The sequence below is a fragment of the Diabrotica undecimpunctata genome, chromosome 8 (assembly GCF_040954645.1).
Source record: "Diabrotica undecimpunctata isolate CICGRU chromosome 8, icDiaUnde3, whole genome shotgun sequence".
Taxonomy (NCBI): domain Eukaryota; kingdom Metazoa; phylum Arthropoda; class Insecta; order Coleoptera; family Chrysomelidae; genus Diabrotica; species Diabrotica undecimpunctata.
In genome coordinates, this window is record NC_092810.1 from 55279338 (window position 1) to 55299950 (window position 20613).

The following is a 20613-nucleotide window of genomic DNA, read 5'->3' on the forward strand; positions in this document are numbered from 1 at the left end:
TGCTATATGTCTGCTTCTGTGCTTAACAGAGAAATACTATTATGTTTTCTGCTTTCCAGGCAATAGATCCAGTAGAAAACTGGAAAATGGAAATCGGTATAAGATTTTGTGTCATGGGAATTACTCCCCCAACTCGCATCTACATAGCCTTTAATAATTATCATTTTTTGAAAAAACTTAAACCATACTCTTTTGTAGCCTTTAGGTATTTTAATATCCGTTTTACATGCTTCCAATGTGTTTTCTGAATGATAATTATTAAATTGACTGATATATCTTACAGAATATGAATTTCTGGTCTTGTCAAAACTGACAGATACATTATAAGACTACCAATTAAATTCTGATAAGGCACTTGAGGAGATGCGTTATCGTCTTTATTCAAATTTAAACTAATTTCCATTATTGAGGTAGCAACCTCTTTCGAATCCTTCATATTGAACCTTTTTAACAACTGTTCAATATAGGATTTTGGTCTACTCTACAGTTATAACACCATTCTCGTTATTACGAGTTACTCTCATGCTTAAACAATTCTTAATTTCTACTAAATCTAAAATTTTGAAACATTCATTTAATTTCAACTTTAAATTACCTGATTCATTTGAATCATTAGAAAAAATTTTAAAAATCATCAACATAAACAGAAATAATGGTTTTTAGACTATTTTTCATCTTTATGTATAGACATGGCTCATAATCAGATTTCTTATAACTTAGATTAATTAGAAATTATCGATTTTTTCATACCAAGACCGAGCTGACTGGTTTAAACCATATATGGCTTTCTTGAGCCTTAACACTTTGTTATTTCAATTTCTAAACCTTAAGGTTTAGAAATGTTTCATAAAAACATTTTTTTTTAGATCCTTTTTTAGATACAAAAACATTTTTTTTTAGATCGCCGTTTAGAAGCAAATAAAAGTCTTAATGTAGAATGCCTTATGACTGTAGTTTCTCTGGTTTTTCATATAGTATAATAAAAAGCTTTATTTTGCTTTTTTTTTAGTTTCTGGCATTAAAACTAAGTGAGTTACGTTCAAAATAAAGTTTCAAATAAGGTTTCGAATAGGAAAAGGTTTCATTATAATTAACTCCAAGCTTTTGAGTGTAACCCTTTGCTACCAGACTTGTACCTGAGTTGGCAATCTTTCGTTTGTATACCCACTTACACATCACTACATAACCAGCTTCAGCATCAAGCACTTCCCATGCTGCGTTATCCTCGAAAGATTGCAGTTCTTATGTCATAGCCGCTAACCATAGGTTACTATCTGCTCTCGACATGGCATCCTCGATACTAACTGGATCACTGTCACTATCCGAACACAAATAACTCACAAAATCATCAAAACTTTTTGGTTTAGGTATTCTATTCATTTGGCAAGTGACATAGGTAATCGGGGATTATTGTCTTCAGCAATTTCATCAATCGATGTGTTTTCGTCATCGTGACGATTTTGATCAGATGATTACTGCTACTGAATCTGATAATTCTGACAATTCTTCACCAACTGTGATTGAAACATCAACTGGTTTTTAATTTAATACTACATCCCTACTTATAAACATATCTTTTATTTCGGGATCATATAATGTGTAACCTTTAATTGTGTCACTATAACCAACAAGAACAGTTTTCTTAGATTTTTTATCCATTTATACCTTTTTTTCTTCCACATATCAGCATCATTTCCTCAGATCGAAAGATTCTTAGATGACTAACTTCAGATTTTTTGTTAGTCCAAATTTCTATTGGAGTTTTTAGTCAGACCAGTTACAATTGAACGGTTTCTTAAGTAGACAGCAGTGTTCACTGCTTCGACCTAAAAAATCTTATCTAAACCAAAGTCAAACAAAAGACACCTAGCTTTCTCCACTATTGATCTGTTTAATTTTTCTACAGCGCCATTCTGTTGTGGAGAATAAGAATTTGACTTTGGGTGAATTATTGCATTATTTGTTAGGAATTTTTAAAAATATTACTATAAAATTCATGTAATGATTCACATGTAATGTGAAAGTTTAAATTCGGCATTTTAGAAATATTTCAAATGCCTTACATTTGTTGCCAAAAATCAAAACCAAAATTTGATGTCATTGGTTTTGAAGATTAGACTTTAACAATGGAAATTCCATAGTGACCGGTTAATGAAAAATGTTTAATCCTAATGATCTCATAACTATGTCAATCGTAAAAAATGGCAAAAATCGCGCAACGTTTATTTATTTAACACTTTTATAGAAATTGACTTTAATTGCGGCAAAATACAACAATTGCACAAGAAAGCTGCATTCTTCAGCTAGTAGCTGATCAAAAGATATGGAATTTTACTGTCGAATTGATACAAATTTTATTTAAAATTGATTTCGCGCGCCTAACCGCGTCACTTTAAGCGATATTTTTGAGAGAACGGTTTATTTTACCACAAAAAGTATTTATAAACATTTTTGTTCAAAAGAACGTGCGTTTTTTTTCTATGACGCACAGATTCTTGGTAAATCGATTTTTCCGTTTTTCCCTTCGAATAGGGGTAATTTTAGGGAGCAGCCGGGGGTAGCAATAGTAAACTTTTTGCATATTTTTAGGGTCCCAAAATTAATATTCTCAGAAAAATTCAGCTTGTTCGTATGATTTTTAGAGATTCAGTTTCATTTTCGTCTCTTACGACGGTAGTATAAACAAATTTATTTATTTATTTATAACAAATCTCCAGCATTTGGTAATGCATTTTTAGATGGCTCTATTCGAATTACACCCGATTAAAGAAAAATGAAGAAAATAGCTTGATTGGACGCCGAGGAAAACACATTTTTTACGTATACCGATTTTGATATTTGAAATTCAGTTTGCTTCAACAAGATTTTTTTGGTATTTCTCAAGCGCAATAGCGATGGTTTTTTTTTATTATAATATATGTTATAAATATCTTGAAAATATGGAACTTTTTTATCGAGAAAGAGATCCGAAAGAAAAAAGTAATGGTTTAAAGATTATCACCGTCTTGTTTATAACTTCGTCGAAAATGCCAGTCAACTTTGACCAGTTGGTTCCATCTCAGGAACCACTGCTCGTAATTCAATTTTGTTTTTTTATAAGAAACACCTTGCTAAGTCCTTCTCCAAAGCCGTTCCTGAATTTAATTTAAGATAATAGTTACATAGATATTCTATTTGTTTATAAGCCAAAAAATTGTTTATAATTTTAAAACATTCCTGAGACCGACCAAAAAATCCAATTTTAATTCCATAAAAATTACGTTAGATAGATTAAGTGCGTTTTTATAAGTAAAAAAATTGGTAAACTTCTATATGGTACAGTTTTTTGTTCTGTAAGATTTTAATAAAATTCAGCAAAATTTGATTGCAAGGTTATTATCCGAAATCTATTAAAGCGATTTTAATGAAATTTGGGGGACTGTTTTAATATGTTATTAAGATTTTCTAGACGAATCTCTGAAGGTCCGAAGTGTAATTCTAAGTGATTTGAAAACATTGAATAAGAAAAGGCTTGTTTCCCATCTTTTTTGTGTACTTATTGCTATTTTGCAGCCACGGTAAACAATTAACACATTTTTAACCAGCCGTATCTTATAGAAAATTTAATTATCGCTATTTTATTTTTACAACTTTGCTCTAAAATAAATTGTTTAAAGTTATAAGCAAGGCAAGTAGAAACAATCGACGTTTTTATAGTCCATTTCCATCATATTGATAGCAAATTATGTATGCAAATCCCTAAACTGTTGATACGGGTGACTCAATGAAAAATAGATATTTGTCAACAAGTTTACAGAAGTATATAGGAAAACAATTTTAAATTGAGTATGACCACCAGGTATAAAGGTTAAAGCAGAATAGAATACAATAGTTTTGAGGGTTACTAATCCCTAAATAAAGTTGCCAGTGTCGGAGTGATGGGAAATTAACAGGTACTAATGAATTTGCAAAAATAATTTGTGGCCGTAACAAGGGGCCGATTTGTAAAAAATGAATATTATTTTAATCAAATTCCATTTCAGATTCACTGCTTTCTTCAGAATCTAAGGAATCTTCAACTCCAATGTTAATTATTACCGGTTCCAGCATTGCATCAGTCATATTATCCAAAATTCCACATTTTATTTTCTTCCTTGTGAGCATGACTAACAGCATTTTTCCAATTTCTGGAGTTACTTTTGATAAGGAATGTTCTAATAATTGTTGTAAGTCTTCTAATTTAAAAGTTTTGTTGTTGCGTCTGACTTCACCCTTTACTTGAGACCATATATTTTCTATCGGATTCAGATCACAGTGATATGGGGTGGTAAACGTAAATAATTACATCACGGTTTATGCCATTTCATCAATTATATATTTTTTATAAGCTGCTTTATGTTGCCTTACAATAGGTAATAATTCGTTTTTTGTCGATTCTCCTTGTACTCAATTGCGTGTTTATCTAACCATTCGATTATCTCTCCTTTTTTCCATGCCGTTGTTGGCAATTTTTCTGCTAGTCTTGAATGGTAACTAGCATTATCCATGACTATGACAAAATTTTTTGGAATTCAATCCAACATTTTCTCAAAATATTCTTCAAAAACGTCAGCAGTCATTTCCTCGTGGTAATCTTTGGTTGATTTTGAGGCAAAACTTAATAATCCACCATTAACAAAACCGTATTCGTTTCCAATATGGGTTATTATGAGTCTGCGTCCTTTTCCAACGGAATATTGTTAGTCCAGTAGATACACCTTCGATGAATGCCAGACGGGAACTTTTCACATTTGTATCAACCCATAGATATGGTACAGTATGACCTTCATGTAGCCAAGTCTCGTCCAAATAAAAAATTGTTTCCCTTCTTCTCGGTACTTTTTAATAGTTCTTAGATAATCTCGTCTCCAACATACAATGTAATCTTTTTCAATTAAAACAGAATTTCTTCTATTCTTTTGCCAACGAAATCCCATCTCTCTCAATAGTCCCCATAATTTCTTGTTGTTTATGATTGGTAACTCTTCATTTTCTCTAATTAATGTTTGGATTTTGTCCAATGTTGGAAATTTTTTGTTAAAAAAAAAATGAGTGGACGCTGCGTCTTATCATGTTTTTATGTATTTCTTCAATTTCCAAGGGTTTACTCCCTCCACTCTTCTTGGGAGATGAAACAGTTCCTCCTTTTCTTTCTTTTAGGAATCTATAAATTGTTGCTTCTCCAACCCCTGTCATATTTGAACACATGTTTAACGATTTCACGAAAATTACTTAAAGGGCGTTGATGTACAAGTACATCGTGTACATTTAATATTATATTTTTCTCTCTTAGACTGAAGGCACCTTTAAAACTACACTTAACCGGGATAAAACCTGTTGTCGACGTCATTTTTAAATCCAAATAACAAATATCGACACCAAAAACGTAGGTAGGTAAGACATGAACAATGTACATCTACAAACTAAATGGAAGTTGCAAACAATTTCTAATTTATATTATTGGCATAAGCTGTAATGTGCATAAAAACTACTTAAACTATCATTAGTGAAGCCTTATCAGTAATTCGAGGTAATTGTTCAAAGAAGGTATTCTTTTTGTGTCAGGAGATAACTTGTATAGAAAACAATAATCACCTTTAAATTACTGTTTACATTAATTTATTTCGTGAAACATTGAATTCTCTCGTTAATCACCCGTGTATAACTAACAATAATCGTGTGGCATATATACCGACGTTTTTTACGCACAAAAAATGTATAGTGAGATTAGTGGACACTTATTTTACAGAAGATTTTTTTAAAAGATAATGAATTGTTGACGGCATCTTAAAATATTAATTTTTTTTATTTATTTCAAAACAAGTATAGGGTGACGCCTATGGTTTTTTGACCTGTTGAGGATTTGCATACATAATGTGCTATCAATATGATGGAAAAGGACTATAGTAATTTTAAATATATTAATTTTTTATGTCATACTAGTTTATTATTGTGTTTTTATTGCTTAGTTACCAACTACTTAATCGTGTACTTTATGGCACGCACGGGCGTACAGATACAAACAAAAAGATAACTTATTAGAAACATCTTTATTTAACATTTCAAAACATTATTTAGAATTCACATAAAACTGGCAATTCTGAAAGGATCCGGTGATATTAGATCCGGTTAAGGATCTCAAAAATATCTTGCATTTTCACGGTTTTAGTTTGACACGTTTGACAGCATTTCCATAGCGTAGCAACATAACACGGACGATAGAATATCTACTAGTAAATATTTGTCAAAATTAAATTGAGTTTTCGGATTTTTTAGAACATATTTATTTGTAGATGCAATAACGAACTACTATGACATAAAAGTTTGTATGCACCGCGGGTATTAATGTATATGCCCTCGGTCGACTTCTAACTTGGTACTTGGTACATATAACTATTATTAACTATATCTACAAAAATCCACTTCTCACATCCAAATTTAGTAGATTTTTTATAGATCCGCCCTGGTCTATAATATTTTTCTGCATTTTCGCATTTTAAAAGTATCTTAACGCATAGTTCACTTTTTTTACTAGTTTAAACAATAATATATTCCCTGCATTCAAAGAAAAAATAAAAAAATATAATACCATTTATAACAACTTAAAAATAGGAAGAGAAATTAGGATCACATTTAGGAAAGATTTTGAATGGATGAATAATTTCTATAGTATTATTTATTAGTAGCATAAATTCTACGTACATAAATAATAAGTGCTTACCCTATTAAACAAAGTATCGCACTAGAAATGTAGGCAATACATCCTGGTGATCGTTTAGTTGTAGTATCGATTTCAGCATGGCAATGAGGGCATATCATATGCGTCGGGTTTGATCCCACAGGAACAACAGTTGTTACGATTTCTGGACCTTTTACGACTATAACAAAAAATATATATTAACATGTGGATAAAATCTATGACGTCTTGTTGCATTTAATATTTAGTATCGGTGACATTTGCGTCATTAAGAACACTTAGTTTATTAGAACACTAAAGTTATATTTTTATGCTGTTAACGAGGAAGTTGTGAAAGCTATATTTAAAATAATTATTTTTAAACTAAACTAAAACATCAATTAAATTTCAAATAACTACAACACATGCAATATATAATTGACAAAAAACTGGAAAATATAAAAATTGAAATTATATAAAACACGTTTTTGTGGAAAAGTGTATTATTATTCGCTCCGTGCGTGACTGACGCGACACCTACCGCCTTCATCTGACAGTTTTGGACCTACCAATTTTCAGGTTAAACATATGACATATGTTTGACATTGTTAAATACATGCGAAATTGACAATTATTAATAATTAACTTTTTAATTATATTTTTTCAGTTTATGTACAACATATATTTTGTAGTATTAAAAACTGGGTTTCTCAAAATTCATCATAATATATCTTTTTAACCACAAACGGAAAAGAAAGGAAAAAATCTAGTACTGGCAAATCAAGTTTTTCATGTGAAAGAGCATATATTTAAAAACAGTAATAGTAAAAGTTATGATATAAAAACTAAAGTCATCAGGCACTCTGCAGTTAACTTGAAGCCTTATAAAATATCATTTAAGGTAAATTATTTAAATTTTTCCTATTTCAATTGCATAAAAATGAAGTTATGTGATATTAACTTTTTCATATGAATAGCACGCATCCATCTTTTTCTTTTCTCTAATTTATATGTAATCTTTGGGAACCTATAAAAACTACACTTACTCTTTTTGCTATTATTAGCACAATTAAATACGCAATATGTATTTGCATACATTTTTGATAAAATTGATGCGTAAAAAGGTAGGTCCAATTGTGTCATATTTCGCCGCTACGCATGCTGGCATCGTTTCAAAGTACCCCTACTATGGTCACGCACGGAGCGAATAGAGACGCAGTATATTATTAAAAGTACGTACTGCAAGTAAAATGCTTGAAAAACTGCAGGAAAGGAATTTGGCAATAAGAAGGTCTGAATCTTATAGCAAGGAAAAGGGCTACAGCGCCCATCTCGGTGGTATATTTTATTACTAATTAATTGCTTTAGATTGGTACATTGACCAACCTCCAAAAACTACCTCATCATCCTCTAGCGCAAAATTTATCTCCAGAAAATCAAAATATAGGCCAAAAATGATGAAACTAGAAAAGTGAATCGCAAGGAATTAATTGCTAATTTATTGCTGAAGTTTTACGTCAAGAAACAATTTATTGTTTAAACTTTACGGTAAAGCTAGCATAACTATAGCTATGTTTCGGCAATGAAAAGGGCTACAGGGACCATCTTGGCGGCATATTTTATTGCTAAATAATTACTGTTGATTGGTATATTGACCAACCCCCAATAACTACCTTATCATCCTCTAGCACAGAAGTCACCCTCAGGAAAATCTACATATCGGAGAAAAACATTGAAAACAGAAAACTAAATCGCTAGGAATTAATTGCTGAACTTTTACGCCAAGAAACAATTTATTGCTGCAACCGTTTTCGAGAAACAATGTTTATGCTAACTGTAGAGTAAAACTATACACAGCTATACATCGACAAGGAAAAGAGTTGTCCTCAAAAACTACCCCCTTAGCCCCTATGCTGAGCCGAAAAACTCACTATGAAAAAATCGAGATATCGGACAAAAACGTTGATAACAATAGTCCACAAATTTTTGGTAAAAAACTTTCATCTGCAACGTTACAAACTTAGGTTTTTGGATTCTGTTTACGAATATTAAAAAATATTCCTTGACAACCGTGTGATTTGAAGAAATTACAAAAATGTACAGCAAGAATAAAAACACCGGTATCTATACTGTGAATAATTATTTGTGATCCCCATGCAAAATCGTATATTGCTTCTAAATGATTGCTTTCAAGTTGAAGTAGTTCGAACATAATGTTGGTTATACTAATTTATAACATTATTGTGTTTGGAAAACCACCAAAAATAAAAATTTGGTAAGAGCTTGTAATTGCCATAAAAATTGCAAAACAAAAGCACGTATCTAATTGCAAAAAAATCAGTTGATTGTGTACCTTTATGTGGATGTAATTTAGACTCATGCCAATATCAATATTTTATGGTTATAGCTGAAGATAATAATGAATATTTTTTATCAATATGTTTATATAATTAAAAATAAACAAACTTTATACATTAAAAGTAAATCATTGTTTATTCATTAAATTCATTTTAAAATAGAAATTCATATTTTTCACTTACACATTAAAAATTATTATTAAATATTGATTTTTGAAAGATTTTTAGTTAGTAAATAATTTAAAAATAATAAAAATGAACCAATTTAATAGATAAATTCAAGTGCCAGCTACAAATTTTTCATGTCTGTAAAGTTAGCATAACCGTTTTCGAGAAACGATGAGTATGCTAACTTGACGGTAAAGCTAGCACAACTATATCTCGGCATTGAATAAGGCTACATTATTATTACATAAGGATTCGTACATTAGCCAATCAGCAAAAACTATCTCATCATCCCCTAGCGCAAAACTCATCTCCGGAAAAATCGAGATATCGGCCAAAAACGTTGAAAGCAAAAAAGTAAGCCGCTAGGAATTAATTGCTAATTTATTGCTGAAGTTTAACCATCAAGCAAAAAGACTGTCCCAAAGACCCAATCGGACTATATCACAAAACGTTTTCGAAATCCATATTCCATCATCACTGTGTCCTAAAAGTATATAACCACTTTAATTTAAAAAAACATGAAATTTAAAATTTTGACCAAGGTTAATACAAAATGTGGTTAATACTTACTAGGTGTACATGTTTTGAGCCACTAAATATTTGGGTAAAAACCCCTTAAATTAAGGTTACATTATTGGATCTTATATGTTATGATAAAGTTACAATTGGAATTGATAACATGGCAACGTAAGACTCTACAGGAGGTTGCTGGTCCTGAGACAAAGTGTCTACGAGGACTTGTTGATAGCAACTGATTGAAATGACAATATTGACGTGTTAGGACGGAAGTGGAACATGTTAACTGATTTGTTGTGAAGGGGAACAATTTAGCAAGAAAGTTGAACATTATTTAAGAAAATTTAATTAGCTATACAATATGATGCTAAGATAGGTTCAGTAATCATTATTTTTGGGAAACGGTTGCAGCAATAAAGTGTTTCTTGGCATAAAACTTCAGCAATAAATTAGCAATGTATTCATAGCGGTCCACTTTTCTGGTTTCAACGTTTTTGGTCGATATCTCGATTTTTCCACAAATGGCTATTGCCGTAGGGCAATGTACCAATCAACAGCAATTAATTAGCAACAAAATATGCCGCCAAGATGGGCCCTGTAACTTTTTTCATTGCCGAAATATAGTTATGGCTATGCTAGCTTTACCGTTAAGTTAGTCTAGCCATTATTTCTCGGAAACGGTACTGCATTAACTTCTTCTTTTCGTAATAAATTAATAATAAATTAGCAATTAATTGATAATAAATTATCAATAAATTAACAATAAATTAGAAACAAATTGACAATAAATTAGAGATAAATTAACTATATCTCAAAGATAAGTTAGCAATATATTAGCAATAAATTAATAATTAATTATCGATAAATTATCAATAAATGAGCAATATATTAGCAATAAATTAGCAATAAATTAGCAATAAATTAGCAATAAATTAGCAATAAATTAGCAATAAATTAGCAATAAATTAGCAATAAATTAGCAATAAATTAGCAAGAAATTATCAATAAATTAGCAAGAAATTATAGTGTTTGTTCTCAATGTGGCCTTATAAAATGGATATGCTAACTATACAGACATAAATTTATCAGGTACGTATACTCGGTGTTAGTGCGAAAGGGAAACAACATACAGGGGTGGTAGCAGTACGCGTGGAGCGCGCAATATTAACAATTAAAGAAAGGGTTTTGCAATAAAATAATTTTAAAAAACACATCATAATCTTATATATGGATGTTTAAGCTTTACTTTAAGTACTTTCTAACTTCAAAAATAATGATTTTTACTGAGTTTCAGAGATCGGAGAATGGCCGATTTCGCGTTTTTGAAAATCTTAAATGCCTATTATAACTTGACATTGATCAACTATACAAAGAACTTTTTGTTCAGAATGACTCAAAAAACTTTGTCCCGAGCGATAAAATTAATTTTGAAATTTGTTTGAAAAAATAACTATTTGTGACTTTTACACTATTGGATGACGAAGTAGTTTTTGGGGGTTGGTCAATGTACTAATCAGTTAGCAATAAACATTGTTTCTCGGAAACGGTTGCAGAAATACATTTTTTCTTGCCGTAAAACTTAAAGAATAAATTAGCAAATAATTCCTTCTAGTTTCATCGTTTATGGCCGATATCTCGAAATTTCGGGCGGTGAGTTTTGCGCTAGGGTTAGGCTTTTCCTTGCCGAGATATAGCTATAGCTATGCTAGTCTTCCTGTAAAGTTAGCATAACGTTCTCGAAAACGGCTACAGAAATAATTTTTTTCTTTCCGTAATAAATTAGCAATAAATTATAGTCTTGATCTGAATTCGGACTTATAAAATATGTATGCTAACTTTACCGACATTGAATATGCAACAATTGCGTAATTTCTGGAATGAAGATTTATTTGTCCAGTTAAATAGCTGTTCAGTTTGTTATGTCAGAACTGTGAGTCAATGGTTTAACGAAACTGGTCGATAGGCCGGTGAATGGTAGTTCATCGATAGATCGGCCACCCATATCTCGCAAATTTAGAATACCTGGCTCAAAGCAGAAACGAACTTCGAACGAATTCGATAGACGTGTGTAGAAATTACTCCCAAATTATGTGATATAATTTTTTTTATAATATTAGTAAATATGGATCGAAAAAATATGTAAAAGAAATATTGTAAGAGATGATCGTGATAATCTATGTGGTAGTACGAGTATTACATTGCATTAACAAAAATTAATAAAACTATACCCCTAGACAATATTCCTAGATATTCAAGATTTAGGATATTTAAACTGACAGAAGTTTAGTAGGTATATTGATGTATTGCTAATCCTTATTATTTTTCTTAGAAGGATTAGAAATTATATTATAGTAGGATATTATTTAAAATAAGAAATTAATATTAATAATGCTCAGCAAACCAATTATTCTGTCCTCGTTTATATTTAATAATAAACTTTCATTTTTAACATGTTACGAATCAGTATTAGAGTCCAAAACATGTAAAATTACACTGAAGGTTGTACTAAAAAAGATCAAATATGCTGATAATACAAATAATAGCTATTGATTGCTGGAAAACTAACATACATATTTTAATTATGTTCGAAGTTAAATCGCAATATAAAAAATTCAACTTAATCAGCAAAATGTTAACATTAATAAAACTGTTCTTATAGGTTGATAAGATGTATTGCGCTGCCGGCATATGCCTCCTCTAAATATTTCCAAGTTTCTTTCTTGTGCAGTAGCTATGTTTCCTATTATTCTCTTTAGATCATTCATCAATACGGTTGGTGGTTGTTCTGGGTTTCTCTTTTCAGCTTGGTCGCCATTCTGCTTTTTTTGTCAATCTGTGATTTTTTATTATTGGGTAATTGCCCCATCTCACATGCCAGCAAAATAATGCTACACATAATCAATGAGAAACTGAAAACTTTCCTACAACGAGAAATACCCCAAGAGCAAACTGGATTTACCAAAGATAGAGGGCATCTTCTGAGCATAAGACAAATAACAGAAAAATCTAGGGAATTCAATATCCCACCATACATTTGTTTTATAAATTATCGCAAAGCGTTCGAAAGTGTCAAATGGTAACACTTATGGCAGATATTAAAGAAGTAGGCGTACCACAGCACTTAATTTCGCTTATAACTGAACTATACGAACACACTACTAGAAAGTTAAAAAGCTTGACACTCTCCCACACGAAGTCCATCTAGAACAGGGTGTCAGAAAAGGATGTATACTGTCTCCACAATTATTTAATATATATGGGGAGCAGATTATGAGAAGAGCCCCTGAAGGATGGGATATAAATCTCAATAAATGGCCGAAAAATAAACAACCTACATTTTACAGACGACACAGACCTTCTTGCAAATACGACTGGTTAAAAACGAAAGTCAAATATTTGGTCGGCAGTTAAACACATCAAAGATAAAGATCATGATAGTGAATAAACTACATACAATCATCGACACATAACAACGATTGACCCATTTGAGGTTGTGAGCTCATATTTATATCCGGGATCATTGATAACAAACATAGGGTCACTACAGGAAAAAAAAACGTAGATGTGATCTAGCAAAATTCGCTGTACGAAAGATGGCTAAAATATGGAAGGACTTTTAAATTTCACGAACTCTAAAAATAAGGTTGATCAACTGCTTAATATTCCACATACTGCATACGGATGTGAATCTTGGACCCTACGACAAGCGGAAAGAATAAAGATAGACGCCACCGAACTGTTCTGTTGGAGAAGAATGTTAAGAATTTCGTGGATCGACAACAGGACTAATATTTTAATTTTAAATGAGCTAAAAGTCAGCAAACGGCTATCCAGCAAAGTCTATCTCCAACAATTAAAATACTTTGGACATGTTATGAGAGTAGAAACAGACAACATGGAAAGACTTATTATACAAGGAAAGGTAGAAGGCCGAAGATCACGAGGAAGATCCCCAACAAGATAAATCGATCAAATTACTTCTTCTTCTTCAAGTGCCATCTCCGCGGCGGAGGTCGGCAATCATTACAGTTATTCGGACTTTTGAGACTGCTGCTCTGAAAAGTTCATTTGATGTACATCCGTACCACTCTCTTTCCCTGCATAATCAGTAGGAGCAAGGTGTATTTCTCTCCACGTATAATATGTCCGAGATATTCCTATTTTCTTGTTTTAATTATATTTAAAATTTCTATTTCTTAATTCATCCTTCTCAGAACTTCTTTGTTTGTGACGTGTTCTGTCCACGATATTTTCCAATTAAGCCCCTTAGTTCCAATTTTAAGCCCCTTGTACATAGCACTCTTCTCATTTTGTTGAAATTTCCTCTAGCCTTTTCTATTTTGATCTCCTGAATGTAATCATTTCATTACAGGATTATGCAAAAGGATCAAATTACAGGAATATGTAAAAGACCTATGCATGAGTTAAAATAATACAGTCTCTCCAGAGGCAGATATCTTTGGAGACGGACAATACACGACATCACGATGACTACATGTCATCACGACTACTCTCCCTCCGGAGGGTCTGGATTAAAGAGAGACAGAGCGGCTCATCTGCATTTCAGTTCTACCATCTTCTCTGTTAATAAAGGAAGATATCGAAGCAGCAGCAAAAGATGAAATAGAAACAGAAACTTCTTGTCCGTAAAAATTATCGGTTTGACGATGAATGCCAGAATGCAACAAATGAAAAAAATGGAGCCTAGAGAAAAACGCTTACCCGACGAACAAAAACAACTCCAGAGAATTACCAATAAAGAGAAGGAAGGAAAAGAAGATACACACAAGAAAAAAAGGGAACCATTTAAATACGAGACTTAAATATATAGAAAACCTTAAAAGAGAGAACGAATTTAGAGCATTCTATAAGAAAGTTAACATCAAAAGAAAGGAATTCAAGATCACTACAAACCAATGGAGAAGTCCGAATGACTTATTAACAACAAAGAAACATGTATTGAATCAATGAGTAGAATACTTTAACCAGGCACTTTTATAGAGTAACAAGAGGAGACGAATAACGAACTTTAAGCGAAGCAAACAAGAGGGAAGAGGAACCACTAACGATTCTTGAAGTTAAAGACGTAGTTAAAAAATTATCCCGAAACAAATCACCCGGAATAGATAATCTCCCAGCTGAACTATGCAGGGTGTTTTAAAAAAAGATAACACCATTTCTAGGATAGGTAAAAAACTAAAAAATAATTGGTGTTTGCTTAGTAAAAAATTTTTGTAACACCATCCGTTTTAAGATAAAGGGCATTGAAGAAAAAAAAATGTTACAAATTTTTTACGATCTTGCCGAAACTACTCGTAACATTGTAATGAAATTTTATACGAATATATTTTGGAAGCTGATACATCCCATGAATTTGTTGTTATATCTGACTCTCATAGAGGGTGCTAGTTACCAAGCATTATTCAACATAACTTTTTTAGGGATAGAATTATTAATCAAAATTCCAAGTGCGCTTAAACATCATACAATTTTACAAAATTCCAAGGGCGCTTAAACATCATACAATTTTACACCAAAAAGGTACTCTTGGTAAAACTCGATACTGTATACCGTTTTCTAAATATTTTGATTTGAAAATTATGAAGTAATACCCGATGCTGCTATAAAGTAATGATCAAGTTCTAATAGGTATTGTGGGATTTTTTCAACATTAAAGAAATCACGAGAAGAAAATTAAAATAAAAACTAAGAACGTAAAATAAAATTCAATTAGAGTAAGCGTTCAAAATGTTCTCTGTTTTTACGAATACACAAGTCTATCGTTTTTTCTAAGGAATCTATTAATCTCTTAAACGATTGAGGATAACCTATGATGTCTTCCAATTTTTGACGTGAATATACCTCTGTAACATTTTTCCTTAACATACGGCCAAACTGTGTAGTCTGAATGATTAAAATGGCCAAAAAAAGGCCAATGAATCGGAGCTTCTCTACCTCTACCAATCCATCGATTTGAAAAATGTTTATTCAAACAAGTACGACACCTTCTATCAAAGTACGGGAGAGCTTCATCGTGCATAAAAAAATAAAGATCTTTGCTCGTGTATCGTTAAATCTTTTAATAGCTCGAATAAGTGATTGTTTAAAAAATCAAGGTACATAATATAATATGTGTGTGATTGGGATATTGACTGCGAAACCAATGTTTTCTTTCGCCTAATCATATTTGACTTTGATTTTTATGACAAAAATTAAAATAAAGTCTATTAATATCTGAAATTAATATTATTAATATTTTGATAACTACGTTAAAAATTCTACATTATAGTCCGGTAAAATAAGGCTGCAACCTCGGAATGAAAGATAATAAGCTGAAAATTTGCATACGTCTTTATTTTGATGGTATAAAACTTACCTCAAAAGTCTCATATAATCACGTGTCCGCGACTTAAGATATTAAAAGTCAAAGGTCACGAAAATGAGTTTTCTGCAAATATCTCGTTTCCCTTACACTTTATGACATTTAAGGTGGTAAGAAAAATTGGAGAATGGAAAATTCTCTTCAATTTTTGTCTAAAGTACTTTTATGTACCTTCAACCCTTCTTAAGATAGGGCGCAAAGAGTGGGGGACCGCTTACCTGTGTATACGGTAACGCGAAGTCAGCCAGTAGGATTCAATAAATAATAAGTTATATAGTTAATTATTCACTTAAAATACTATTATTATCAATAAATTTTTATTATTTATTATTTAATAAACTATATTTATAGATATTAATTATAAAATATATATTTTTTATATAATATTTATTTTATTTTTAACAAACATACAATATTAAATGAAATATTTCAAATGAACTTTAATGATATTTTTAACAGCTGTATATACGATAAATTAAGATCAAGTGCAGAATTCAACAATAATCATTTTTATATTTAATTAAATACTGAAAAAATCATATTTATTATTTTTTTAAATTATATTTATATTTATTTATTAATCCAATAATCGATTTATTAAAGTTACAAATATAATATATATTTTTTTATTATGTATGGTTAATATTTTTGTATTAATTTTCTTCTTCATCGTCTTCTTCTTCTTCTTCTTCCTCTGACTGCTCAATATCGGATTCATCATCATCATTCTCGTTTATTAAAGTATCAGAATAAAAATATTCAAGAATATCAGGTGCATATTCACGTTCTTCATTGAAATCATCTGAAGTTGATGAAGCGTTTAGACATGATTGTCCATTACACTGCCCACAAATTAAAGTACATTGCAATCCTGATTTTCTGCATCCGCAATTAGAACCACAACCTTTCTTGCAATTGCAAAATATTGTATTCAGCAGTTCTTCTGGTGCTGGCGGTAATAATGTTGTTATTGGTTCCAGAAATTCATTTTGCATTACCCAGCCGAATTCTTGGGGTTCTAAATCATTTCCCAACCAAATTTGGGTCTGATAATAGACACGAATGATATGCTGACGAGCTGCTGCACTTGAAGGTGGAAGACTTGATAACTGCACTGGTTTGTTGAGTCTTGTTGATTTGATGAACTGGGTGTATCGAAAAGAGTCTATATCGTCTTCTGATGTTGGAGCATTATTCGCTGCTAAGAAAATGCGTACTCCATTTTCAAATAATTCTTGTACAGAGCAGTTTTTTTGTTGAAATAGTTGAGGTGACTGATGTAAATGGTGATTTTTTTCGAACATTTTAATAAACGATATTTTACCTTTCCTATAAATCGCAGAAGTCGTATCACATCCACTAAACGCGTGTAAAAATAAGATGTGTTTCTTAGAATGAGGCTATTTATCAAAACTTTTCGATGAATATAATTTTGTCTCCGCATTACCCTTACCAATTTAAAAAAAAAATTTCTTGTTGATGTGATTGAGCTCGTCCTATCAAGATAACTAGCAAATCAATATCTTCTCCTACAATGACGGAAGTTTTTCCTACATGTTCAGACTCTGCAATAGCTGTTTATACAATGAGACCATCAGCATCATCTCTGGCTTGTTTTGTAGTGATATTAACAGCTTTTAATTTGTCGATAAGCATGTCTATAAAGATTTTTTTATTAGATGTGTTCAATAAAAATTGTTCTTGGCTGATATGCACATTCATTGTTTCATTAAAACGGAGTTCGTAGGATTTTGAAATACCGGCAGTTCTTCTTAGTTGTTCCATTACTTTAATGTTCTTAGTGTAGTCTGAGTAAAAATAAATATTATATAAAAAATATATATTTTATAATTAATATCTATAAATATAGTTTATTAAATAATAAATAATAAAAATTTATTGATAATAATAGTATTTTAAGTGAATAATTAACTATATAACTTATTATTTATTGAATCCTACTGGCTGACTTCGCGTTACCGTATACACAGGTAAGCGGTCCCCCACTCTTTGCGCCCTATCTTAAGAAGGGTTGAAGGTACATAAAAGTACTTTAGACAAAAATTGAAGAGAATTTTCCATTCTCCAATTTTTCTTACCACCTTAAATGTCATAAAGTGTAAGGGAAACGAGATATTTGCAGAAAACTCATTTTCGTGACCTTTGACTTTTAATATCTTAAGTCGCGGACACGTGATTATATGAGACTTTTGAGGTAAGTTTTATACCATCAAAATAAAGACGTATGCAAATTTTCAGCTTATTATCTTTCATTCCGAGGTTTGCCCCCTTTTTTGCCTTATTTTACTGGATTAATTATACAATTGGTAAATTTAAAAATCATATATTCCTTTTCGTATACAATTTTCTAATAGTATCCAGTTTTTTTTGTTTATTTGATTTTTTTTTTTCAATACTTATTAATCTAATTTTTTTTATTTATTTTTTAATATTTATATTGTTTAATACATATATATTTTTTTATATTTTTTTTTTAATTTATTGTTACGATAAATATACTGGCCTAACTTTTATGACTAATTATTCTGTTTTATTGTAGAAATTTCGGTGGAAGTCTAGAACCAAAATTATGGTGAATGAGCCGGCCAAGCTTCTCGATCTTTCGATGCTGTTCTAGTATATCAGGATTTCGTATATAAATACAACATTTTTATATGGAGGGCAGTTAATACTCAAGACCCGCGCTCGCGAATTTGTACGTACGAATATAATAAATTATTGTCAGATAAGTTAATATAAATAAAGAAATAAATTAAATCCGTAAGTGTTATAAATATTGAACCTTTTAATAAATTCACAACAAATGGTGTCAGAGTGGGATCGAACATAAATTAGACTTATAATAATAATACAAGTGAATACGTAAAATAAATTGTGAAAATGGCTACGATTTATGAGCTCACAGTGACGAATTTAAGAAGACATCTCGAAGACAGAGAATTAGCTTCTACCGGAAAAAAGGCTGAGTTAGTCCAACGACTAAAGAACGCTTTGCTAGAAGAAGGTCTAGATCCAGAGACTTATATATTTGAAGATGCTGTCATCTCGTCGATTTCGAAATTGGAGAACAAAGTTTCTGACGATATTTCGAAAGTTTCTTCTGATGTAGCCAAAGTTTCCGGTGATATCGCATCATTAGAGAACAAAGTTTCTGGCGATATTTCGAAAGTTTCCGGCGACATCGCTTCTTTAGAAAGCAAAGTTTCTAACGAGATTTCTTCCCTGGAAAGCAAAGTTTCTGCTAACATCTCTTCAGAAATCTCTAAAGTCACTTCTGAGATGTCTGCCCTGGACGATAGAATATCTTCGTTAAAAAACCAAGTTGCTGCCGATAAGTTGGCCTTCGAAGAAAAGATTAAAGAGATGGAAAGGAAGATGGAAGAAACAGGGACAGCAGAGAGAGGTAACAATCCGATTACAGTGGAGATAAAAGAAGACGAGACGAAATTTAAGTTGGAGACACGGCCGAAATTTGAAGGAAGTGGAGGTTCTATTCATGTTAAAGTCCCAACTTTCGACGGAAAATCATCATGGAACAACTACATGAAACAGTTCGAATCAGCCGCAAGAGCAAATGGATGGTCTGAAAAAGAAAAGGCTGTAAACCTGACTATCGCTCTTCGAGGAGATGCCTTAGATGTGCTTCAGACCATAGCCGTAGAGGAGACCGATGATTTCGAACAACTGAAGAAGAGGTTAAATATGCGATATGGCCACGAACATTTGGAGCATGTATATCAGTCACAGCTTAAAAATCGTAGACAGAAGAAAGATGAGGCTCTTCAAGAATATGAGGTAGATATTGCCAGATTAGTACGATATGCTTATCCAACAGCTCCCGAAGACATGATGGAAAAATTGGCCGTTCAAACGTTTATTGATGGTCTTCGTGATCATGAAATGCAGAGAACACTACGATTAGCTCGTCACAAGACGCTGGTTGATGTCTTATCCGCCGCCCTCGAATACGAGTCAGCTACGCAGGCCTCTGGTGGGTACAGTAAAGTTAGGACTGTAGAAGAGGAAGGAGATGAAGATAAACTTGACCAGCTCGTTAACATGATGAAAAGCATGACATGCAAGAAAAAGAAGACCATAAAATCAAGAAACTCACCATCAGGAAAACCAGAACGAGTCAACCTTAGGGAGGCAGCTTCGACCCGGAACTCTTCCAAAGACCCTCTCATACTAATAGCTTCTTTGAAATGTCGTGAAGATAGTGTATATGTAGATGGAGACATAAATGGTAAAAAGCATACGTTGTTGGTGGATACCGGAGCGACCAGAACCATTATACGCCCGACAGTTATAAACAGCCGAAAGAAACTGTTACCAACGAGGTTGCGACTTCGGACCGCTACAGGTGAAAATGCTAACATTCATGGAGAAATCCAGGTACAATTGGGAATTGGAGCAGAAAAGTTCGTCCATACTGTTATAGTTGCTGACATTGAAGAGGATGTTATATTAGGAAT

At 31.8% G+C, this 20613-nt stretch overlaps 1 protein-coding gene across 1 annotated transcript in view; it reads right to left on the bottom strand.

Annotated features, from left to right (window-relative positions):
* LOC140447576 (lipopolysaccharide-induced tumor necrosis factor-alpha factor homolog) overlaps nt 1–20613 on the bottom strand; it is a 126974-nt gene that overhangs the window by 97128 nt on the left and 9233 nt on the right. The window contains exon 2 of the mRNA XM_072540303.1: nt 6740–6896. Within this exon, the coding sequence (XP_072396404.1) occupies nt 6740–6896 (157 nt within the window). The remainder of the gene's footprint in view (nt 1–6739; nt 6897–20613) is intronic.